General features: G+C 54.1%; 1 protein-coding gene across 1 annotated transcript; it reads right to left on the bottom strand.

Annotated features, from left to right (window-relative positions):
* Positions 1–4,226: 4,226 nt before the first annotated feature.
* SERPINE1 (serpin family E member 1) lies at positions 4,227–9,851 on the bottom strand. Its single transcript, XM_028110115.2, has 9 exons — positions 9,753–9,851; positions 8,892–9,163; positions 8,051–8,284; positions 7,323–7,517; positions 6,519–6,717; positions 5,468–5,568; positions 5,264–5,350; positions 4,936–5,019; positions 4,227–4,598 (listed from the first exon to the last, which is right to left on the bottom strand). Exons 2-9 carry the CDS (start codon positions 9,160–9,162, stop codon positions 4,561–4,563), a joined length of 1,209 nt encoding a protein of 402 aa, XP_027965916.2. The 5' UTR covers position 9,163; positions 9,753–9,851; the 3' UTR covers positions 4,227–4,560.
* Positions 9,852–24,745: the final 14,894 nt, after the last annotated feature.

Here is a 24,745-nt window from a genome sequence, read left to right on the forward strand (position 1 = left end):
CTCTGGTCTGAGCCAGCTAGAAGCAGGCCAAGTGGCCTCTATGGCCCCTTTTCTCTAGTTCTGTGACAAGTTTCTAGTTCCATCTTGGTCCCACAGAGCTTGCCAGAGAATTGGAAAGGAAAGAAGGAGCATTCACTGAGGTTGAGATCATCTTTCAAAAGCTCAGAGTAGCTTCAGTGGGCTATACATACTGGCCTTCTTTCCTTACCCCCATCTCCCTCCCTCCCACCCTCTCCCTCCCTCCCTCCCTCCCTTCCTTCCCTTCTATCTTCCTTCCTTCTTTCCCTTCCACCTTCCTTCCTTCCTTCCTTCCTTCCAAAATTTACATTTTAATTCCAGTACAGTTAATCCATTGGCTTTCTAAGGAGAGAGGAGACCTTCCTTTCAGGTTTGATTGGGCTTCGGGGTTCCTCTTACTATATGGACCCTTAGGGGAGAAGAGAAAGCCTAAAAAAAAGACAAATCCAAAGAGAGGAATCCATAAGGAGAAGGTGCCAAACAACCGCATCCCCTTTGAACATCTTAGTGTACCACGTTGGAGGCATCCAAGAAGGTCTCTAACTGTCCCTCTAGAGGGAAACAGGAATGACAATTTAGCAAATGTTGAATGACTGGGGAGTGAGTAGGTTGAATGAACGCCCTTTCTGGATTTACATCATAATCTAAACTTGCTCCAAGGAAGTCTAACACAATTTAGAGAAAATTATAATGTGAAGGTTCCTTTAGTTCAAGGCCTAAAATCTATCTTTATTCACAGCAGTGGGCTTATTTAGGAAAGTTGTGAAGGCTTATTTAAGCTTGAGAAGAAGTAAAATTCTAACCAGGCAGAATGATCACTTTTGACTGCTTTGTGCCTTTTGAAAATGTTTGTATTACCAGACTCACATGACTGCAGGGTTGAGAGGTTCTTGAAAGATCCTTAGTCCTGCTGCTAGGAAGTTACCCTATGGACACACAAGCACACATGTACTGGGATGAATGTGCAAAGATGTCCATCTCAGCCTTGTTGGTAACAAAAATGGCAATAAAAGGGGCGCCTGGGTGGCTCAGTCGTTAAGCGCGTGCCTTCGGCTCAGGTCATGATCCCAGGGTCCTGGGATTGAGCCCTGCATCGGGCTCCTTGCTTGGCAGGAAGCCTGCTTCTCCCTCTCCTACTCCCCCTGCTTGTGTTCCATCTCTCGCTGTATCTCTCTCTGTCAAATAAATAAATAAAATCTAAAAAAAAAAAAAGGCCATAAAAAAAGGCCATGGAACCACCCAAATCCATCAACAGTGGTTAAGGAATTATAGTGCGTCTATACATGCAACTGGTAAAGAGAATGAGGGACAGGTGTGTAGGATGTATCATTAGGTAAATAAAGCAAGTTGCCAAACACTGTGTGTGTGTGTGTGTGTGTGTGTGTGTGTATAATGATCTTATTTGTGTGAAAGTGAAGAATGTTTTATTTTATTTTTTAAAGATTTTATTTATTTATTTGAGAGAGAGAGAATGAGAGAGAGAGCATGGGAGGGGGGAGGGTCAGAGGGAGAAGCAGACTCCCCGCCGAGCAGGGAGCCCGATGGGGGACTCGATCCCCGGACTCCAGGATCATGACCTGAGGCGAAGGCAGTCAACCAACCAACTGAGCCACCCAGGCGCCCTGAAGAATATTTTAAATATGCTTATAAATGCTTAGCGAAGTTCTAAAAGAACACTGAAGAAACTGGGGACCAATTAAGTTCCCATTTTTACCTTTCAAACTATCTTACTATAAGCTTATGTTTGGTATCACTTAAACAAGTCACCTGACATTTAAAATTAAATTTAGATTAAAATATACATTTTAAAAAAGTATACCCTGACTACAGAAGCATCGCCACCAAGAGGTCATCCTGGCTGTCCTGAAACACTTCCAGTGATGGAGAACTCACTACCTATTAACTGTCAACATTTTGCAAGAGCCCCCAGATGGTAATTAGTTCCTATTAAGACAAGAACTAGGGACTGGCTCAGTCTGAACTCACTCTTGATCATGAGTTCATGAGTTCGAGCCCCACGTTGTGCTTAGAGATTCCTTAAAAGAAATAAAAATTAAAGAGAGAGAGAGAAGACTTAGGTTTCCAGGGGGCTGGATCTATCAGTCCTATCTTTAGGGTTCTGGAGCTGGACAGCATATAGTTTCGACAAATAGTTCTTGGTATTTTTTTCAGTTTAAAAGATGATTTTTTTGAAGATATGAACAGAAACTAATTGGGGGAGGTATGTCCCCTGGCAAGAGCCTTCATGAGACTAGAGGAAGAGAATAAAAGACTTTCCAGGGTGTCGTTTTCAGGAGGATATTAAGAGAGTCTATATCACAAAAGAGCCTTGTTTTCAAAGGAACCTGATCTGTACATGGGGATGGTGAGGGTAACACACACTCAAAGTTAAAGAGCACACATGAATATGAGCACTGTTACACACCCGGAAAAAGAAATCTTGTTAAATGCCAAGTAGAGAGTGATGGTGTGGACCGGACCCATGGGGAACGCCAGGTTGAGGAGCCGGACTTGGTCTGGATTTTGAGAAGTGGGGAGTGGGGTAGGCGCAGGGATGGAGGCATTTGACAGGGAAGGCAATGGCGTGAACAGAGATGGGAACCCACAGGGACAGTGCGCATGAGCAGGTGTCAGGGTAGGTGGAAGGTGTTTGGGGGACCCCTCTTTCCTTTTTTAGGGTAACACCCAGGGGGAGAATTTCGCCCTGAACAACATGTCCCATGGGCCTTCTTGCAGAGGCCCCATGGCCAGCCCCGGGGACTTGCCCGGGGCAAGTCTTCGTGCCTTGGGCTTGTGGGCGTAAATATCCCCTTTACTGGAGAAGTCTACGGACTGATGGAATTCTGATTTTGTACTGTGTGAAATGTGGAAAGTAAAGACAGAGACTCTTTGGGAATATTTTAATTAATTTATTTTATGATTTTTAAAAAATATTTTACTCGTTTATATATCAAAAGTGAAAAATCATATGATTCAACACAACTTCAAGAATGTTAGACCCCACATTTGGGTATCCTTATGGGTACTGTGTGTAGCTATGTCCAGTGCATTATGAGAAACAAACAAACAAAGAACAAAGATTTTTCACTGAAGAGCACGGGGGTGGGGGAGGGAGGTTATCAGGGTCCTATTTGGATTACATTCATTCATTCGACATCTATGTGCAATTCTTCAACAAATTGGTCTTCATACCATGCCCTCTAGCTCGTTGGTTTTCAGAAAGATTATCTAGCTAGGGTAGTTAAGTCCGAGCTCATGGTCTCTCTCATTCTCCTCTCTCTCTCTCAATCTCTCTCCCCCTCTCTCACGTGTCCACTGCTCGCACACAGCAGCCGGAAATGACACATCGAAGTGAGTCACCAATGCGGCTGTGAATCACCCTGTAATTGGGGAAAGTTCTGTCCTGCTAGGTCGTGCAGCCCCTTGCTCTCCTGTTCCTAAATATATTGGAAAATTTTGAAACCACTCTGTTCTCGCTGTAATCTCTCTGACCCACCACATCGTTTTGGTCCCTAAATGTGGATAATCTTGGCGGGGGTCTTAGCCATCAAGTGGAAGGGCCAGGAAGGGAGAGGAGCCAGGGGCTCGGGAAGCCACAAGGTGGCAGTGTGGGCCCCACCACACTTGCCGCCCAGAGGGGCAGCTAGTCAAGGGGCCAGACTCCTGAGATGCAAGACACAGACCACCAGGGAACATTACAAGCAAGTTCATATAATACGTTTTTCTTGAGCATCCTCTTTCTCACAAGCACACAAGGACAAGGGTGTAATAAATACTGAAGCACACCCCTGGCATCCCATCCTCCCCACCAGGAGTTGAGAGCCAAGAGCCAGGCACACATCTCACTTTTGTTCCTCCATTCCTGCAAAATAAAGTTAGTGGGAAGCAGAAACCCGCTCCTATGAGTAAACAAGTCACCTACACTCCAAAAGAACATATGCACACTGTTTCTGGGGAGGGAGACGGCCAGGTCAGGGCGGGTCTCCACACGGTGTGGGCAGGGGTGCTGCCCATCCGCGTGACCTCTGAGCTGGGGCAGCACAGACCTCGAGCTGAAAGGGCGCCTCTCCCACTGGCCTTTGGCTCGCCGCCAGCCTCCTTAGCAGTGGAAGACAGTGTGAGAGTGACGGCAACGTGACTGGAACACAAATCGTTTCTACCAAGCACACAAAAGCTCCCATAAGCCTTGGGGTGCCATCCTGCCAGGGTCTCAGCGGGGTCCAGGTCCGAAGACCCGGAGGGGCAGAGCGCTGGGCAGAAGCAGCAGTGCTGGTGGGTTGTACAGAGTTTTACAGTCTGGTGTGGAGACCCAGCTGTGCTTCAGAGTCTCTCCTGGGGGCTCCACAAGACAGTTTTACTGAAAGGTCCTCTTCCCCACTCCTGGCAGAGGCTGAGGTCTGGGAGGCAGATTCGAAAGATTTACCTTTTTTTTTTTCCTCCAGAAAAATTAATTAAAAAATATATATATTTTCCCCTTTGGAGTTCCTTCTTTCTCGGATACATCTCCAGTTCTGTCCCAGATAAGGGCTGCTTTTCTCACGGTCAGGGTTCCATCACTTGGCCCATGAAAAGGACCGTTCCTGAGGACGGAAGAAGCGTGGGAGATGAGAACGGGATGAAAGGGCACAGCTCACCCAGCCCCATGTTTATGGATGAACTGAGATGTGAGAACGTGAGTGAGCTGTCTGGAGTCCCAGCTGCTGTTGTGACTAAGCTAGGGCTGGGGTCCTGGCACAGTGCTCTGCTGGTGACAGAGCATCGTCCCTGAATGGAAGAGGTGGAGCAGAGCTATGGATTCTTTGTCTGGAGTCCTACTGGGGTAGGAGGGAGCGTCTACACCTGTCTAGACTGGTGCCTGAGGTGAGCAAATGGGGCAGGGTGGGGGGAGGGCAGTGGAGCATCATGGCCCCGGCTCACCTGTGGGGTTGTGCCGCACCACAAAGAGGAAGGGTCTGTCCATGATGATCTCCTCGGGGGCCATTCGGGCTGAGACGATGATGGCTAAGAGAGAAGGAACAATGATCTAGAACAGAGGGACTGGGCTCCCAGGCCAAGTGGGCCCACCTTCTAGGCTGAGAAACCCTGGTGGGGTCAGGGCGATGCCCTTTGCACCGGGGGGAGGGGGGGTGCTACTCCATGGGGAGAGGCGAGAGGCTGGTAGACCTGGGTAGGTCCATCCCAGATGTGGGCCCCTCCTGGAAGTCCTGGGCTGAGACCCACCAGGCCTCACCTGAACCTGACTCACCTGTAGAGGAGGACGCCACCGTGCCACTCTCATTCACCTCGATCTTCACTTTTTGCAGTGCCTGCGACACATACAGTCCCTCTTGATCTGAAACACAAGTGGATCCGAGGGTAGATCGCCTGGGGTTCTCAGGGACACACTCTTTTGTCCTCTTAGGGGCCCCACAGTCCACCAGCAGTAGAAAGTGAAAGGAAAATCTCCTACCTGAAAGACTCGAGAAGTCCGCCTGGTTTGGCCTAAACATGTCGGTCATCCCCAAGCTCTCCAGGGGCCCCCGGAGGTTGACTTTGCTCTCCAGGGAGAACCTGGGAACAGGAGCAGGAAACAACCCAAGCTTAGGCCACCCCTTGCGGCCTCTCCCAGTCCCTGACATCGTACCCCCTCCCTGGGCTGGCTGGCTGGCCCGACAGGATGGGGACAGATGTGAAAGTGGAGGGAGGCTCCTTTTTTCAAATCTGTGTGTAAGGCCTAATAGAAATGAACATTCCCTGCCATCTCCCCACCCCCTGGAACCTGGTCTGTAGATTGTGTTTCTGAGAGCTAATTCTGAAGAGGACTCCAGCAGAGAGGCTTTGGGCTCCCCCTGCTTCCCATCGGGGCTCTCATTACCTCGGGTTTCACTTTCTAGGGCTGGGGGCCAGGGAGGGGCAAGGGCACGAGACCCAGCTAAATTCTCCCCTTTCCCCAGGCCTGGCATTAAAGCATCTGGAAATTGGGGTAAGTGTGGTGGGAGGCTTCCTATAATTCTGGAATGACCCAGCCTCAGCCTTCTCCACCCTCTGTGCTTCTGCAGAAGGATTTTTAAAATCTGCTTGGTTGGAAGCCAGCTAGAAAGAAGCTGCTCAGGCTCCTTTTGTCTCCATTGTTTGGACGTTGATTTGAGCCGATGGCGGTGGGAGAGGGTCTTTCAAAGGCCCATTTATCCGCCCCCCCCCCCACCTCCACCATTTCTCTGGCTCTTCCTTTGGCTGGCTTTGGCCGGGTATTCTGAGGGTGGTAAGTGTGGGGGCATGGTCTAGAAAAATTCCCCGCCGCCCTCCAGTGGAAACAGGAGGAGGGAGGATGAGCGGAATCTTAATCAAACCCAGGCCGGAGTGTTTCCCATCAGCTTCCCACATGTCCCTGCCCTGCAAATGTCACATTTGGGAAACTCGATGAGGGGGCGGTCCTTTCAGGGAGCCCTGCGGGATGGGAAGGGGGCAGGTAGAGGGGGTTGGGTCCTTGGCAAGGGTGGTGAGAGCGAAGGATGACTTACTTGGGCAGAACCAGGAGGCGGAGGTGCCTGGTCATATTCCCTTTCCACTGGCTGATGAGCTGGGCATCCAGGATGTCGGTGAGGGCAGAGAGAGGCACCTCTTTCTCATAAGGAGCGGCAATGAACATGCTGAGAGTGTCCCCGTGGTAGGGCAATTCCAGGATGTCGTAGTAATGGCCGTCAGGGGTAGAAAACTCGGCTGCGAAGACACCAGATTGGCACAGTGAAAATGACTCCTCTTGTTGGTTCTCACCCAGCACTGGGTTTTCAATGAGTTCTATCTCCTCTGTCTGGAAGCCAGCTTTCTACCCGGGCTTTGGAGGCTCCCCCAGTCAGAGTTTTTTAATCCGCATTTCCCTTCTCTTCTGCCAATTCAGTGTCTTCTGGTAACTCTGTCTCCTTTGGGCCTTCTTGGCCTTCACCCCCCTCTCCCCCACACCCAGCCACTAACTCATTCCGAGTCTTCTCTCCTTCAGCTCAACTTCCACACAGGCCTTCCCCCAGCAGGATTTGTGAGCCACCCTCCCCCACCCCGCCCTTGTAGTCACGCTAGAAACACTCAGGGACCAGAGACCGGGGTCACGTGGTCATAGGCAGGCTGGAGGGACTTTCTGGGTGTCAGCTTTGTCTCGCATGAGCTAAAGCTACTTTCGGCTGCTCCCATTATCCCAACAGCTCCTGCCTGGGCAGTCTTTGGCAAAGCTGGGCTACATTCGGGGTTTTCTCCTCCCCCGGGGAAGGGAACCCCCCAGGGGGATGAGGTATAGTAGTGGTGGGACTTTTGGAAGGAGGCCTTGAACTTACTGTAGTTGAACTTGTTGGTCTGAGCCATCATGGGCACAGAGACAGTGCTGCCGTCGGATTTGTGGAAGAGGCGGTGGTGGGTGCCCGACTCGGGGAAGGGTGTCTTCCACTGGCCATTGAAGTAGAGGGCATTCACCAGCATCAGGCGCGTCAGCTGGTCCACGGCCCCTCTGCCCAGTAAGTTACCAATCATGCCTATGAGAAAGCCAGGTGAGCCGTGAGGGGGCTAGATAGGCTTTAATCCTCTTAGCAGGTTCCCTTCGGTCCTCAGGCGGGATGTGTGTGTCTCTGAGGGGATCTGGTCAGGAGGCAGACTGGGGGCGTAAGTGAGCCAGTCTAGCTGTGTTCAATCTGTTCCATCTTCCCAGGAGTCTCGGGAGGGTTTCCCGCTCAGCACACACTCTGGCCCTAGGATCCTGCCCAGGATCAGACGCAGAGAGTGAGTCTTCCCTTACTTTGCTCCCTAAGCTGGAGTCTGAGAGCTGTGTATCCTTCTTGTGGTCCTAACCATTCTTATGACAACTCACAGCACTTTTTAGGGCTGCCCTTAGAGGTGGTTCGTGAGATGGCCTACTTATGAAAACAAAGATGCTCTGATTCTTAAAGCACCTGACCCGTCTACAGAGAAGAGCACGCTGCTGGGGAGAGGTTGGGATGCTGGAGATTTGTTTCCAGATCCCTTTCCTCTGTAGGCCCTCGGGCCCAGCCTCCTCTCCCTGCCGGCTCACCTTTTGTGTGTCTCTTCACCCAGTCGTTGACGATGAACCTGGCTCTCTCCACCTCGGAGAAGTCCACCTGCTTGACCGTGGTCTGGAACAGGCTGAAGAAGTGGGGCATGAAGCCTCGGACCAGCTTCAGATCCCGCTGCACGAAGATGGCATCGGCAGTGCTGATCTCATCCTTGTTCCACGGCCCCATGAGTTCCTTGTACAGCTGGCGGAGGGCAGGCGCCATGCCCTCCTCTGTGCCCGGACAGGACAGAAAGGACACATCAGCTTACGTTGAGCCAAGGGACCCCCAGTTGGGCCAACTTCCCCTGTGGGAGGCCCAATCCTGCCCATCCGGATGGGGCTCTTCTGCTCCCCCGGGGGTCTCTGGAGAGAGATTTCTTTCCAAACCTTAATCTCTTCTGCATCTCCCTCTTTTCCTCAAAAATCTCAGGTCCTGACCCTTTTGTGGGTTAGAATATTTTTCTCTGCTTTTAAGTTCTGAACCCTACATTTTTTTTCTTATCAGAATAATAGCGATGAGAAGCATTTCACCTGCATAATTCAATTGAATTCCTACAGCAGCTCTGTGTGGGAGATAATTTTATTGTCCCCATTTTGCAGATGAGGAAACAGGTCCATGGGGCATGAAGGTCATGCAGTTAATAAGTGGTAAGGCACATCTGCTTTACGCCACGTCCCCTGGCCTGTACCCCCGGTGACGGACCCAGGGCCCAGTGACGCAGGGTGTGCTGGGGAGATGTGGCGCAGGAACTGGCTTTCCCCCTGCTTCTGGCTGGTGACGCCCCTGTCCCGAGGAGACGGGGTGAGCGCCCGACCCCAGCTCTGTCCCATCTCTCACCATTAATCTGGAACTTCATGGCCTCTTGGATCTGCTGCCGGGTCTCTCCTGCTGTTGTCAGCTGCAACATGGCCAGGACTGAGGCCACCCCATAGGGGGAGAAAACCATGTTGCGGTCCTTGGAGGCCCGTGCCACCTGCTGAAACACCTTTACTCCGAAGTCTGTAGCCAGTTGCACCGCCCCAGTCTGGCGGGGGTGGGAGGCCGACGCTTCACCAAAGACGAGGGCCAGGCCCAGGGCTAGGCAGGCAAAGACTGGATACATCCGCATCCTAGAGCAAGCAGAAAGGATCTGGTGAGGGGAGAGTTCTGGAAGACGGGCGGGTGGGGTGATGTGTGAACACGGGGCCGAGAGTCCTTAAGGAACCCTGATGGCCCCGTTTCTGAGCCTGCCCCCTCCATCTCAGCCCCAGGGAGTCTTAAGCACAGTTCCACCTGTGGGACTCTCCCAAACCCCTGGCAGCACCCTACAGTGTCTCTCCCCTGGGCGGGGTTGGGGGGGGGGAAACAAAAGGCTAAATTATACCAATGCCTTTGATTTGCATAATGCTTTTAATTCTCTTCTAATGTTTTCACAACCCTTCATTCATTCCAATTAGCAAGCATGAAAAGCCCCTTTCCAGAGGTGGGCGGGGTGTCCTGATGCAGAAGGACCGAGAATCCAGGCCCTTGTTTCTGGGTGGTGGGGTTGTTGGTGGGGCCCCCGCCACCTTCCGTCACCTCAGGTCTGCAGGTCTCCAGCAGGGGGAGAAAAGAGGAAAAGCGGGGATCGTGGACGGAGGGCATTTTCGCGGAGGGGCGTTCTTCGCCTTAACCCGAGGAAGAGACAGAGAGTTGTTTTTTCTTTTCTTTCTCTCTTACCTGAAGTTCTCAGAGGTGCCTTGTGACAGAGGTCTGTCCTGTTGCTGCTGTTGATGGTGGCGATTCTGCTGCCCCAGAGGGGGTGTGGCTCTCCTGACAGTGCTCTTGGCCCCGCAGCCAGACGCAGCTGTGTTCCTCGGGAGCCGGCTACCACCCTTTATACCGCTGTGGGCAGGAAATAGATGAACTCATGGCTCAGCCCCACCCACTTTCTGGCTCTGGAAGTCCGGCCAGGCCCCCTCCGCACCTCCCTCTGCCACACTGGCTGAGGCATGTGCGTGCGTGCTGCTGTGTGTGTGTACGTGTGTGAGAGGGGTCAGGAACAACGGGGCAAACCCCGCTTGCCTTGGCCCAAGGACCTCCCTGGACTTGCTGCCCTCTGCCCATGTCCCTCTCTCTTGGGATGATCTGCCACGTTGACCCCGGGCAGGGCCAGCCCAAATACCCGGTGTTTGTGATGACCTTCCCCTGTTTACATTCTTCCTTTTCTTTTGGAGAAACAGGTCGCCTCCCTCCTCTTGGCCTCATCCCAGCGGCCAGAGGGCACAGAGGGTGCCATGTGATTGTCTGGGATTTGACTGTCTAGGACATGAGCACACAGAGGACTCCCTTCCGTTTCTCCCTCTTCCCTGCCGAGGGCCTGCCAGCCCGTTGATGATACACAGCTGAGTGTCCCACGTGTCCAGACTCTCGCGGTGCCTCTGGGGCTCTCTTGTGTGCCAACAGCCGTGTCTGGAGGGGGTTTGAGTGTGCTGGGTGGGGTGATGGAGGGTGAAAGGAGCCAGGGGTTAACGGGGTAAAGCCTTGGCAAGGAATTAGGAGCCTGGGGAGAAGTACACTTTATCCTTTCCTCGAGACGCAGACACCCGCAGGGCTGGAGCACCAGGGAGAGAGTCAATTTGTGGCGGGTTTGTGGGGTGTGCCTCTAGGCCATTGGGCTTGGAGGTGGAGGAGTGATCCTAGATCCAACGATCCTAGAGAGGTGGGAGTTGGTGTGTGGGACTGGACTCGGGCATCTGGGGGCTCGACGGGGTCAGGCCACGTGCCCAGGCTGTTGTGGGCAGAGGGGGTAGCTGGGTGGGGAGATGAAGCCCTTGACCTGCTGGTCCACACACTGTCTTGCTTGGTGTAGGTGGTGGGGTTCGACTGGGAGTATCCATGGAGACAGCCGGTAGCAGAATCACAGGAAGTTTAAGTGGGTGGAAGCGTCGGGATATTTGTTTTGGATTTTTCAGTAAGCAGATGCCAAGGGCAACCACAGCTGGCCGGCTTTTCCCACTTGTACTCTGTCTCCACCTCCGTTTGTTTTCTCTGTTGTCCCTGGGAGTCAGGTGGGGAGGGGGCAGTAGGAAAAGAAGAGCAAACCTCAGTCGGAAAGTTAGGATCACCCACCCTTTTCCAGTACAGGACCGTTCCCATGTAACTTCTTGTTTATGTCCTTTTCTTCTGCTGGTCTGGTTTGGAGTCCCCGAGAGAGTGGTTAAGCATGAGGAGGTGGTTACCCCTGACCTCTCTCAAGTGGAGACAGAAGTGCAGCCCTCAATCCATCTCCTACCCCCGGAAACGCCCCCAGTGCCCTGCCCTCCACCCCTGGGGGCTCAAGGGGGACGAGGGGTTGGGAGAGCCAAGCCCCAAGCTAGCAGGGCAGTGGGTGAAGACATGGCTGAAAGGGGGTCCCTGGAGGCACCCCGCTGCCCATCCTCTGCAGCTGCTGGAGCTGAGGTTCCTTTCCTTCTTCTGTTGGCCATACTGGGAGCCATTGTCCCTCACCCCGCCAGGCCTTAGCCATAAAAGCCCCTGCTGTTTTCTGTGGACAGCCTGGGTCCTGCCAGTGCAGTGACTGGTTCCATCCCTGCTCCTGGACCTGATGGGTGACCCTGACACCATTCCAGAAAAGACTCTGTTCCCAGGTATGGAAGGGAGCAGCTCTGTGTCTTGTTGGGGAGAGTAGGGACACAATTTACGTTGGAAACACAAAGGGCCGACTTAATAAAGGGCTTTTTTCTAAACTGGAGGGAACTCACAGGTATCTGGAGGGTGTGAATTAGAAACTGAGGCAAGGCCCAGTGTCACTGGGTCCCATGCTGGGGTTTCTGACTCTTCCCTTGACTTTTCTAAAGAGCTAGGGCCGCTAGGTGATCTAAACCCAGACTTGACCGTGGTCCCTGTCACTCCTCTGTGTGGTCAGGGCTTGCTTCCACCCTGTCTGCCCTCTGGAGACCTTCCACACATCACGGTACAGCCGGATCTCCCGCTGCCCCTGGATGGACTTCCATGCGACGCCCTTCTCAGAATCCATCCTGACTCAAGGAGCCATCACTTTCCCTCCTTTTCCTGAACCCCGAGTGAATAGCCTTGATCCAATCACCTTGCTCAAGCGGTAGCTCTTTTGTAAGGGGTCAAACAGACAGAAAGAGAAAAGTCCCTGCTTTTGAAATTGCTCCATCTCTGATTCCCAGAGGGTCAGAGATAAGAGGGTGAGTTATAAGAGTGTGGATTTCTGGGGAAGTTTCAGTTCCTGCCAATTGGGAAAGATATTGCTATCTGTCCACCAGCAGGTGGTTCGTGACTAGACCAGAGTCACACTTTACATGACTGTCCCCCATCCCACGCCCACAGACCCCAGCAGCCCTGGTTCGCTTCTGGCCTCAGAGCAGCGGGTCTTCCCCGAAACCCTTCACCTCCTGGCTTCCAGCTGCCCTCTGCCCTGCTCGCCTCTCTATTCCTCTTTGCTTTCCCAACACCACCACCCACTGGCCTTTTCACTTTCCCTTTCTCTCCCTGGGACTCCCTCTTCTTGACTTCCCTGTTCAACCCCTGGTCAACAGATTTCCGCCCCTACTCTCGGCCAGGGGAGATCTCTCCTACTTTCCCTCTCTCTCTCTTCCGCTCTCCCTGACTCAGTCCCCTTTCCTTGGCTTCTCCTCTTGCAGAAGCCCTTTTACAGTCAAATGCTGTGCTCCAAGTCTTCCTGTGGGGAGGAAAGCGCTGCCCCCTATCAGTTACACAGGCTCCCTGGAATGTTGGAGCCGGCCTCCCGATCTCGGTGATTTCACTGGGAGAGCCGGGGGTGGGAGCGAGACAGGGTCCTACTAACTCACAGCACTATTTCTGGCCTGGTTGCTCTCCAAACAACACAACACCAAAAATAGCCTGTGTTTGGGCTGGCCTGGCTCGGCCCCTCTCCCCGGAGTGAAGCTGGGGTGAGTGCCCTGTCTCCCGGCCTCTGCTCGCTTAAGATCATGCCCCTGGGACCCCGACAGAGACGGGCCACCTTGGCGTGTCCAGGGTCCCTTCTCATACTGGTGTCATGCCCGATGTCCCCTCCTCCTTCACAACCCCCTCTCCCTTCTCCAGCCACTGCTGGCCTTCTTTTCTTAAACTCCTATAAACCTATAGACTGAAGAAGGCAGAAGGGCAAGCCCCCAACCCATCTCCTAGCCCCAGCCCTGCTTGTCCGCGGCTGCTTCTTTTCTGCAGTTGTATCCGAGTGTTTCAGAGCAGGGGGCGCTGAGAACCATTTAGTCCGGCCCTCCAAATTCACGGGCACGGGCCCTGAGGTCCACAGAGGGGTCATGAGGTGTGTGAGGCCACACGGCGCCGTCCGGTGGGGGAGAAGAGCGGTCACTGCGGTGGACAGACCCGCCCGGGGAACGCGGATCTGAAACCTTGCTGGTTATGTGACCTTAGGCAAAACTTAACCTTCGGATGCCTCGGTTTTCTTCTTTGTAGATAGGCATGTAGATGACAGTTTATAGAGTGGTTGAGCATGAGCCCCATCTTTCGAGGTTGTCGGGATTCGATGGAATGTTGTCTGTGAGCGCGTGGCATGTTCTAGGCTCTCGCGACGTGGCAGCCAGCCACGCTTGGTTGTGACAGAGCCAGAACAGAAACCCAGACGGCTCGAGCTTTTATTTTTTTTTTTTAAGATTTTATTTATTTATTTCAGAGAGAGAGAGAATGAGAGATAGAAAGCACGAGAGGGAAGAGGGTCAGAGGGAGAAGCAGACTCCCTGCTAAGCAGGGAGCCCGATGCGGGACTCGATCCCGGGACTCCAGGATCATAAGCTTTTAATCTTAATACAATGCGAGCTTCTTGATGTTAGATGTTCTTGTTCACTTCCCTTGGCCTGGGGTGAGTGTTGGCATCAAATGCCAGCCCCCCTTGTCCGCTCCGGACCAGATCTTCCCACTTCCGCCCCCGGCCTGATGGGCAAACCCTGGCTGATTTTGCAGATTTTTAGATTGTAGGAAGATCTTGCTGTCTGGGCTGTGGAGTCACACGTAGACCTCCCCGACATTCGACACTTGTCCTGATCCCCCGAACACACTGGGAAGGAGGGGAGCTTGTTTTAGTAAAAGGTAAAAACCAGACTGCGCTTGATCGACGCTTCTAGTCCTCCTGGTCCTCCTGACCCATTCTCTGCCACCCACGCCCCCGATCCCTTGTTGAGTCCCCATACGCTTCACCCCTTGCACACAACTTCCCCTGTCTCACGGTCATGTCTCTACCTGGCTAGCTTACTGTGCTGTCACCATGTCTCACTGATTTTTCTGCCCTGGGGGGCCCGAGGGGCAGTATCCCCTTGGGGGCTCTCTCATAATGTCGCTGTTCAATGAGCACCAAAACCCCTACACCCCCCAGGCAAGAATGAGCCTCCTCTCTTGGGGGAAAGAGGCAGAGGGAGCGAAAGGGGCCCAGTGTGGCCATAAGGGGAAGTCTGATGAGCAGGGAAGGGTGGGGTGTGCAATTTCTGGGGTAGCTGTGACCACAGAGTCTGCTGGTGTCAGCCAGAACGAGGCAGTGCAGGCCTGTGGGGCACCCCAGGGCCACCTTCCATTTCTCTTTACTCATGTATGTGGATTGTCCAGCTCTGATTCACGTCTTTCTTCCTTACCAGAACTTGTTCCTCGTTCTCTGAATTCCTGAAACTCCCTTTGTAACTTTCTCTGGACACATCTTGTTTTATTTTACCCTGGCTGTTGTGTGACTCTTGCTTCTCCAAGATGGCCAAAAATTTATTGACAACGAATGCTCGTCGGTGTGATTTAGAGAAATAAACATTGCTCCCTCCCTGAAGGAACAGACACATTTACCGGAGCAGAAGATTTAATGTGCACGCGATCATTAGATTAAAATGTAAAACTGTCTCTATGCCAAGTTGTGGGCCAGCCTGTCAGGTGCAGGCTCGAATGGGGTTGAGGGGGGAGGCTCCCCAGAGGCAGAGGGACTGGTGCTGGGGTATGAGGGAGAGAGGCAGGATGGCCTTGGCGGAGAAGCAGGGAGGTCCGTAGGGATGGGGTGGGCCCGGGGGGCACAGAGCTGCATGGGGGGGGGAAGGGAAGAAAACGCGCCCACCGTCTCTCCATGCTTTCCTCTCCAGGGAGCAATTTTTTCTCTTCTGGCTGAGGCTTCTTGTCTCTGTCTTGCCCTCCCAGTGATGAGCAGGCCTCTGCTCTTTCTGTACCTGACTTCTGGCTCCTTGAAATAGATGTTCTAGTCTGGTTCCTGGCTCTGGACACCACTGTTTTACTGAGCAAGTGCCCAGAGAGACAGTGACCCCGGGTCAGTGGGGGACCTGTGGGTGGCAGGGGTCCCAGGGATGAGGCAGTCTGTGTGATACAGCACAGATGGAATTTGCCACCGGAGAGTCAGGGGCCTCTCGAGTCACTGACCATTCCTCACCCTCACTTCCTTGCCATATGGAAGCAGGCTCCCTCTGCATGTCTTTCCTTCTGAGTCACCCTGGGCTACTCGGTAAGCAGCTGCCTTGATGAGCAGTAAGGCATTTGGGCTGCTGGTGTGCTTGGATATACCAGGGCCCGCAACCCTTCCCATCACCTTCCCAGGATTTGCAGCTTGGTCTGGGGGAATGGGTGCAGTGTGCTTGCTCTCGACACAGAATTCTCTGATGGTCATTGGTGTGACCAGACAGTCTTGGCTCTGGTTATCACACTTCCTTCCTAGAGCTGCCATCTCCCTAAGACAGACACCATGGCTCGGAACAAGATGCTTTGTGTAGGAAGGGGCAGACGTGGCCCGAGGACTAGCAGGAGCCTCTGGGCAGCCTCCTTTGTTCCTCTGAGCCTCCATTTTCTCTTCGGCAAAGTGGGGAGGATGATGCCAGTTTTGTGATGGTGTCGTTAGGATTTCAAAGGATGGCGTGGGCGAAGTGATCCAGTGTGTCTGTCCATACAGAGTGGCCTGTAGGTTTCAGCTGACTTTAAAATGTGCATTTCTGGGGCGCCTGGGGTGGCTCAGTGAGTTAAGCGTCCGACTCTTGACCTCAGCTCAGGTCTTGAGCGCAGGGTCATGAGTTCAACCCCCCGCATTGGGCTCCACTGGGCATGGAACCTACTTGAAAATAAATGAATAAAAATAAAAACTTGTATTCTCCATTTTTCTTCCTGTGTGTCCTCCCTTGAGCCCCTTGGTTCCCAAGGGGAGACTGGGACTCCTGTGCTAGAGGGGGGGTCAGCTTGTCGGGCCCTCAGGCAAGGAACCAGGAGCTCGGCAGGTAGGGTTGGACAAGACCCCGACTGGGGCAAGGAAGGCCGCCAAGGGTTCTGGCCCGTGCCTGGCACTGGCAGGAGAGGACCCGGCTTCCCGTGGATGCCTGATGAAAGTATGATCACCGTGTTAAGAACTTGGCTCTGAAGCAGGTGCATAAGGCTGGCAGTGCCTGCCGTCTCTCCTCGTCCAGGACCCAGAATTATACCATGCCCTCCTCCTGAGTCCCTTGCCTAGGTGGCCTTGCTGTGCTCCCCCCCCCCCCCCCACCAAGTGTGTCAGGAAATAGCAGGACTGGGAGTAAAGTCTGATGCAGGCAGAGTGAGTAACTTATTCACATCACAGCTCTGCCTTGGGGGTGGGGGTGCTAGGGGGAGGAGCCGGGGCTGCAGGGGTGAGGGGAGCCGAGGTGGCAAGGTGAAGCAGTTCAGACCCGACAAGGGCTCCGGGGCTGGCAGGGCAGGCTGACTTGGGGTGCATTTAACACCCCAGGAATCGGACTTGGGCTTTTTCCTGGAGCCACCGTGTGGGCCAGCGTCTAGGGCAACAAAGAGGAGGCAGGAACCACCCCCATCCACCCCTGCCCCTTCTCCCGACCTTGTGCAACCCCACGGGAAGTGCCATGGGCTGGGGAGTTGGCACAGGCTGGACAGTCTTGCCTATCGCCTCTACCCCCACCCCCTGCCCTGCGACCCCACTGGAGACTGGCCTCAGCCTTGGCCTATCTAGCAGGCCTCCTTGACTCCCTTAGAGCCAGGGGGTGTCTTGCACCAAATCTCAGGGGAAACCAGTTGGGGATTATGAAGTCCCAGGTTGCAGGTGTGTCCCCATCTGTGTGAAACCTCCTCATGTGTCCCCCCTGCCAGGCTTGCTCCCTGGGCTCACACGGCCCACTGCAGGGGAGGAGGGCTCGCCCACCCACAGCGGACACACTGCAGGCCCCACAGAAGAGGCCTGAGGCCCTGACCAAGGAGGACGGTCAGCTTCCCACTTCCTGCTTCCCCCTTTGCTGTCCTCAACCCCTGTCCTCACCACGAATGGTCGAGGTCCTGGCCGGCGGCCAGCACTGTCTGGACAGGAGGAAACCGGGATGTGAGGCCTGGTGGTGGCGGTAGCCGCGGAGTAGTAACACAGAACACTGAGTCCTCAAAAGCAAAATTCCACCGGAAAGAAAACAATACACGGGAGACCGAGTCACCCTCCAGAGAGCAAGGGGGTAAGGAAAGGGACAGGGCCTTCCTGCCTCAAGCAGGTAAACAACCCCCAGTCTGGGGAAGCCTCATCATGAACTGTCTTCCAGATAGGGATGCTGGCGCGGAAAGCTAGAGGTCTGGGTCCTGCTTTGGGACAACTGGGAGAAATGGTCCCCTGCCCCCTTTCTGGCCTCCTAAGGCAGATGAGCTCTTATAGGGGAAAAACAGGATCTCCTGTCAAGGTCAGGAAGATCAGAGGGAGGCCAAAGGCAGAACTGAAGGGGTATTTGCAAAGAAGACCAGCCATGCCGAGGCTGGGATAGCCCCAGCCCCAAATGGCCAGTGGGCTGCCAGAAACCAAGTAAAACAACTCTAGGTTCTAGGGCAGGATTTGTGGAGATCGGAGCCTGTGGGAGCTCCATGTGGGATGAAGGAGGCCAGGCCAGTGTGGAGGCCAGCTTAGGGTCCCCCACTGTGTGCACTGTCAGAGGGCGAGTTTCCTTCCTCGTTCAGAGCCCAGAAGAAGCTTACATCTGGAAGAAATGGAAAGAGACATCCCAAGAGCACCGCAGTGCCCCTGGAAGGCATCCCAGCGTCCCACGCTGGTGAGGCTGGGGTAAGGAGGATGTTGAGCGTCTGAAAACCCCTGCCAGGCTGTCTGGATATGTGCGTGCCCCTGTTGATGGGTTCAGGCAGTTTCTGACCTGCACATCCATTCATTCCTACGGCGCTGGGGTCTGTATGCCTCTTCTTTAGAGGTTCGGGGAAAATGTCCCTTCCCCATACTGCAGCGGGACCGATAGCTAAGTTGTGCAGAAGGGTGGCTGTCTGCCAGGGCCTGTTTTACGCTCAGTACCTGCATTCATTCTCATCCAGCTCAGAGACCAGGGGTGGCACCGTCCCAATCCACAGAAGACCCACACACAGGGGCGCTGGATCTCTTGCTTGAGGTCACTCAGCTAATGGGAGGAGCTGGTTCCAGCACCCCTAGCTCTTAACCTGCCTCCATACTGTTTTTCAGTGCTTCAGCTGTCCCCCTGGGGTCCCCTGCACATCTGTTTCCCTAAGCCTCCAACCCAGGATGGGCCCAGGCTTCTCCCTTGCTATGTCCCACGGCTCCCCTTCCCACCCCTGGCTCCTTCCTTCCCCCCAGAGCAGCTGCTGAGCAAGGAACTTGTTCCCACTCAAGCCGTGATGGTTTCACACACACCCCAGCCACACTTGCTCAGGAATGGTGACTTTCTGGTCTTGGTCCAGTGGCTCTCCGCCCCAGCTTCACCTCAGGCTTACCCAGGAGTGTTTGAAAAGTCCTGAGAGCCAGGCCCACCACTGATGATTTGAATCTTGAATCAGAATCCTGGGATGCTGGTTTGGTTTGGTTTTGTCTTTACTGGCTCCTCCCTGGGATCGAGATTACAACCTTAGACCACCCCAGTGAATGGTGTGCAATTTCAGACCCTTGTGGCTCCGAGGTGGCTTTTGGAGGCAAGGGATCTAGAAAGAATCTGCCTGACTCTTCCCTGAGGCCTTGAACCTGGGTCGCCTGGTGACAGGGAGCCGTAGCTCCTGGAGGGGGCTGGGGGGGAGACGTGCCACACTGCCCTTTGACCCATCTGCTCCACTAGCAGTTTCTGGGCACCATTCATGTTTGTGCGCTGGTTATCTGTTGACCCTGGACTTCAGGCTCGACTTTGAGATGGGTGGAGAAGGCCGAGAGGAAATGAAAAGCTGGTTCCGGGCACAGAAGGACTGTCTTCAACTTCAGGGCCAGAGAAGGCAGAACGGGCCTTGAATGCCTTAGAAAAGGGACACATGATTTGTGTGTTTGTGGCAGTTTTAAGTTACTAGTTTTTAAAATCAGTACTTTTTAATGGAAACAACTTGACCAAAAATCTGTCACAGAATTTTGAGACCCATTAAAACAAAAGTTTAATGAGAAAAAAAAAAGAAGAAGAAGAAGAAGAGGGACACATGAAATGCTCAGGAAGGCCCCTGTGAGAGCCAATCTGCGAGCTGGATCTGCGAGATGTCACTATCCTGTCATCAGCAAGCTCTCAGGGAGAGCTGCTTTTATTGCCCTTTCTGCCCGTGGGGCAGGTAAATGTGCTCGGGCTGGAGATAGGGCTCTGGCCCCGGAGGGATTTAGGGCCCTACTCTGGAGAAAGGCACTTATAAAGACCAGGAGTTCAGAGAAAGGGTGTACCAAATGCCTCTTGAGTCATACAGGAGATCAGGCATCCCGCTAAGGGAGATCTGAGGCCTGGGGCAGGGTCCAGGGGCCCGACCTTTGAGAAAAGGCAGAGGGGCCCGGTGGAGAGGACCGGAGGTCGTGTCAGCCTGGAGAAGCAGAGTCATGTGGGGAGAAGGGCCTGGGAAGGGAGAACACCAGAGAGCAGGCCGAAGGATTTGCCCTGTGTGTAGGTTCCTGGCGGAGCCTCCCTGCTCCCTGCCCATCACCCTCCCGCCCAGACCTGCTGTCTTAGTCAGTCCCTGTGCCGGGTACTCCTGCCCCTGCAGCTCTGGGGTAGTGATGAGGCCCCCGTTATTCACAGCCTGAACCGACAACTGGCTCCCTGAGGCACACTCCCTCTTTCCCAGAGTGCAACCCAACCTGCCAGCTCACCACCCTGGAGGGCTGGCCCCAGACCCAGACGGCTTCTGTGGGTCATGCCAGGGTCGGCAGGAGCTCGGGGCCCTGAGGCTGGAGACGTCTCCCTCCTCCTGAGCCCTCCGCCCTGCCCCAGCCACCTCTGTCAAAGGATCACGCGCTTTGGGGAAGCAGAAAGGCAAGTGTCTCATTTCCAAGATCTAGCTCCTTCAGAGGGGACACCAGTGGAATTACAGAGAGACCAACAGGAGAGCTTTGGGGTCTAGGAAATTTGGGGCGCTTCTCATTCTGAGCTCCTGCTTTAGACTCGTTCTGAGGAACCCATTCTGCTCTGGATGTATCAAGTAGACTAAACTCTCAGGACAGGCTCAGGGGACCTACGTCCTCAAGTGTTTATCCTTTCAGGAAGTGGCACGCCATGCACTCCGTGGCAGTGGCCGAGGTGGGAGGCGGCAGCAGATCCCGGATGGAAAGCCCCTAACACGGAAACTCCCTGTTATCACTTCTGCGAACCCCAAGGGGCTGTAGGTGAGGGGAGGAGGTCTTGTTGTGTCTGGCACACTGAGCTGGTTTCCGGGCTGAATCAGGCCCACGGTTGGAGCAGCAGGTGGAAGGCTGTCGCCTCTGGTCTGGGGCAAGGGCTCCCCTGCCCTCCCTCTGTGACAGGGCTTTCCTGCTAGTGGATGTTTTCGCTGCAGCTGGACGGCTGGACCGGGCGGGCGTGTGTGCGAGGGTGTGTGTGTTGGGGGGGGTGGCGGTGCACTTGGGGGGATGGGCACCTGCCAGGTCTGTGTTAATTGCAGGGTCTCCCTAGGCCTGCTGGGCTTCTCCACAAACCCAGTGCCTGTTTGGGGAAGATCAGCAGGAACAGTGGGTGAAAGAAGGAAAGTGGGAAGGCATTCGTGATGGGGACAGGACCGTCTTCTGCCATGTCTGTCCCCTCCATCCACACCATCGGATTTCCCATTGTCCCACCCATCTCCCCTGCTGTTCTTATGTAAACCAGCCCTTCACAGAGCCTCCCAAGGAAGCTTGGATCCTACCTTACCCCCAAAGGCTTTCCAGCCTCCTCCAGGCCACCCGAAGCTGTCTCTCCTGTGAACTTGAACGCTCTCACCATCAGACCCACACAGTCAGACACACCGCTCAGCACTGGATCGTTCTTCAACTGTACCACATGTTGATTTTGTTTTCCCTACTGGGTTTTGCGCCATTTAGAGGGAGGAACTATTTGGATCTACGCTTTCCTCCTCTGTGCCTTAATACTGGCCCACGTGGGCGGGACTTGGGCCTGACAGCCAAGTACCTTGAAGTTAACATTGCCTTCTGAGAATTCAATTAGGAAGAAACACGGTTTAGGAGAGGATATTAGCCCTCTGTAGAAATTACCTAGGAGACTGTCTGTCTGTAAATATCCCAAATCCAATTAAGGAGACCTGGGTGAAATCTCAGAAGGACAGATAAGATTGCAAATGCATGTTAGGGACCTAACTGCATTGTCTTCTGCCCGGGTGGGGCAGGGGGGAATGCCAACAGAGGGGAGACTTCTCCCTCATTATGAATGGGGCTTCCAGGGAGACCCAGCTTGGGGCCGGGTCTCTAGGCTGTGCAGGACAGTTTGGTGCTCTGTCCCAGAACCCTCACGGGTCAGGCCATGGGGCTGGGTTGTCCCGAGGTGGCATGGATGCCTCAGCCTATCATCCAGCTGTTGAAATCATCCAATGCCCTGGCCTTGTTCTGATCCCATACTTGGCCATTTGATTCTGAAGCCGCCAGGAGAGATGTGTCCAGGTGCCTGGGGACTGTGGCTCTGTCAGTAAATTGATAAGCCAACATTTGGTTCCTAGTACTAGTCTTTGTGCACCCAGTTGCCATCAGTTGGCCCCAAGCTGGGTTTTTCCATGGCATGCGTGCATTAGTAGGGAACCGGGCGGGGAGGCTGTGATGGGCGTCCACAATAAAGTCACTTCTTTTGGTGACGCACCGCTTTCCCCGGGTGGCCATGTCTTCCCTTCACATTTTTGCACTTGCTGTTTGCATTGGTCCCTTAGAGGCAGGGCCCAGAAATGCCTTCTGTACAGTGGACTGATTGATTGGTGCCTGGGGGGTGGGAGGAAAGCAGCTCAGCCCAGGGCCTTTGTCTCCAGAAGGTGTGGGGAGAAGGCAAACGGTCCCAAGGGGTGAGGGGAGGAAGGAGCGATGAGCTTTGACTGGATATCTCCTATGTCCCAGGCACTGGCTAGGTGCATTTACATTCTGTATCTCATTTCTTCTTGTGGGGGCCCCACGATATCTCACTGCATCCATTATACAGATGAGGAAACAGGATCCAGAGAGGTTAAGAAACCTATGCCGGGATGGGGGTGGGGGTGGTGGCGCCTGGCTAGCTCAGTCGGTTAAGGGTGAGCTCAGGTCATGATCTCGGGATCCTGGGATTGAGTCCCATGTTGGGCTCCCTGCTTAATGGAGAATCTGCTTCTCCCTCTCCTTCTGCCCTTCCCGCGGCTCGTGTTTTTTTTCTCTCTCTCAAATGAATGAATGGAATCTTAAAAAAGAAAGAAAGAAAGAAAGAAAGAAAGAAAGAAAGAAAGAAAGAAAGAAAGAAAGAAAGAAAGAAAGAAAGAAAGAAAAGAAAAGAAAGAGAAAGAAAGAAAATGTGGGGGGGGTCACCCATTAGTGAGTGCTGGAGCTGGGGTAAAATGTGGCTCTCCTCATCCTGAATCCCATTCTTGGAGGAAAGGAGGAAGGACCCCAGAGGGAAGGCATATGACCTTCCGTGATAGGAGAGGGGTTTCTGGGTGGAGCTCAGAGGCACTCCTGGAGGGCTCTGCTCCTTGCCCCCCCCCCGCCGCACTTGCTCTTGGGGGGCAGACTTGGCAACTGTTGTCCTCAACTGAGGATTAAATGATAGGAAATGAGCTTCAGGGAAATTCCAGTCTTGATTCTTTGATGAGGTGCAAGCTGGCACGGCGCCCTGCCTGGGAACACCCTACCAGCATGCCTCCCCACTGTGTGTTTACAACCCCCTCTCTCCTGCAAACACCAGCGAGGATGCTTGGCTCCAGCCACATGCAGAAACCCATATGTGAGGTGTGGTCCTGCTTCTCCAACATCTGGACTCAGATGCTCCCTGACAACTTCCGATCCAGCTTCTGCCTCCCCTGATGACCCACTTCCAGATGTTGCTCAGACATCCCAGCCTCCTTCCTTTCCTCTCCCGCTGCCTCCCCGAGCCCTTAGATGGTGACATAGGCGCTGTGTCTTCCTGAGCATGGACATTTGTGTCCTCAGGTCTCTGCAGGCTTCCTGCCGCTCCTGATGTTCCTGGGTCTCCATTCTTTTCTCCAGGGATCACTTGGGAGCAAGGGGCTGGGCAGAGGCCAGCACCAGCTGTGGCCTCCTGCGGTCAGTTCTCCATCACTCCCCCGGGGAGGTGTTGGCCACAGGGCCTTCCAGAGAAGCCCGTCCCGCTTCCCCCATCGCTTCTGGTTGATGTTTTTTGTTTAATCACTCTTCTACCAACTTCCCCCATCACCCCGTCCCACCCCCAAAAGATATCTCTGCCTTGAAGCACAGCATCTCCTCGGCTTCCAGACTCTTCCTGGTGGGAGAACCACAGAGGCTTGGGGGCAGAGAAGGGGACTGGGGGGTGAGGCAGGGGGTGAGGGGCCTGGATCCCCCTGCCTGGGACCTGCAGAGTCGCCCCGGTGAAGAGACAGTGTCTGGGAGCGCGGGTGCCCTGGGGTAGGCAGGGGCCTCCCTGCGTTCTAGTTCAGTTCCCAGCAGTAGGAAACCCATAGAAAAGCGGTTCTGCCTCCCCTGAGCTTGGGGCTGGGAGCCTCCCACACAGTCTCGGGGAGAGCAGGAAGGGAAGTGTTAGGGAGTGGGCTACGGGAACAGGCCTGTCCCAGCTCTGCAGGGCCCGGGCTCCCTAGTCCCCTTCACGGCCCTCAGGAGGTCTCTGTGGTTCTGCCAGGAAAAGTCTGGAAGTTGGGGTGCTGCGTTCCAGGGCAGAAGAAATATCTTTTGCGTGTGGGACAGGGTGATGGGGGAAGTCGGTAGGAAGAGTGATAAAGAAAAACATCAACCAGAAGGGTTGGATGAGCCGGGTGTGGCTTCCCTGGAAGGCCTCATGGGCAGCTCCCCCCCCACCCCCGGCCTCAGGGGGTGGATGATGGAGAGCTGGCCCCAGACAAGCTACAGCTGGTGTTGGCCTCTACCCAGGCCCTTGCCCAGCTCCCGTAGATTTTGTCCATGTGACATCATCTCCAACCTCAACTTCCCCATCTTTAAACCAGGGATGATAGTAATCGCTACCTCCCAGAACCATTGAGGGCACTAAATGAGATATGTGTAAAGTGCAAAGCAGGTAGGAAAGGACCTGGCTCAGAGTAAATGCTCAACAGATAGCGTTCATTCATTCATCCATCCATCCCTCCCTCCCTCCCTCCCTCCATCCATTCATTCATTCAGTACCTACTATATCCCAGGCACTATTCTACTGGCATAGGATACATCCGCACACAAAACGGGCAAAATGCCCCGTCCTTCTGGGGCTTGCGTCCTTCCCAGGGTGGCAAATGGAGAGGAAACAATCAACAGTAAATAAACAGATAAACAATGAAATGAAACAGTACCGTAGAGGGTTGAAGGACTGGGAGGTTGGGGGCTGGAGAAAAAG

The sequence above is a fragment of the Eumetopias jubatus genome, unplaced genomic scaffold, assembly GCF_037043125.1.
Source record: "Eumetopias jubatus isolate StellerSeaLion01/CBP00866 unplaced genomic scaffold, mEumJub1_p1.0 scaffold_12, whole genome shotgun sequence".
NCBI classification, from domain to species: domain Eukaryota; kingdom Metazoa; phylum Chordata; class Mammalia; order Carnivora; family Otariidae; genus Eumetopias; species Eumetopias jubatus.

Coding starts and splice junctions, on each gene's coding strand:
- SERPINE1 (XM_028110115.2), bottom strand. CDS start 9,162: ATGCGGATGTATCCAGTCTTTGCCTGCCTAGCCCTGGGCCTGGCCCTC. Junction 7,518..8,050: donor GGTGAAGAGACACACAAAAG/GTGAGCCGGCAG, acceptor GCTTTCTCATAG/GCATGATTGGTAACTTACTG. Junction 5,020..5,263: donor GGTGGCGTCCTCCTCTACAG/GTGAGTCAGGTT, acceptor CTTCTCTCTTAG/CCATCATCGTCTCAGCCCGA.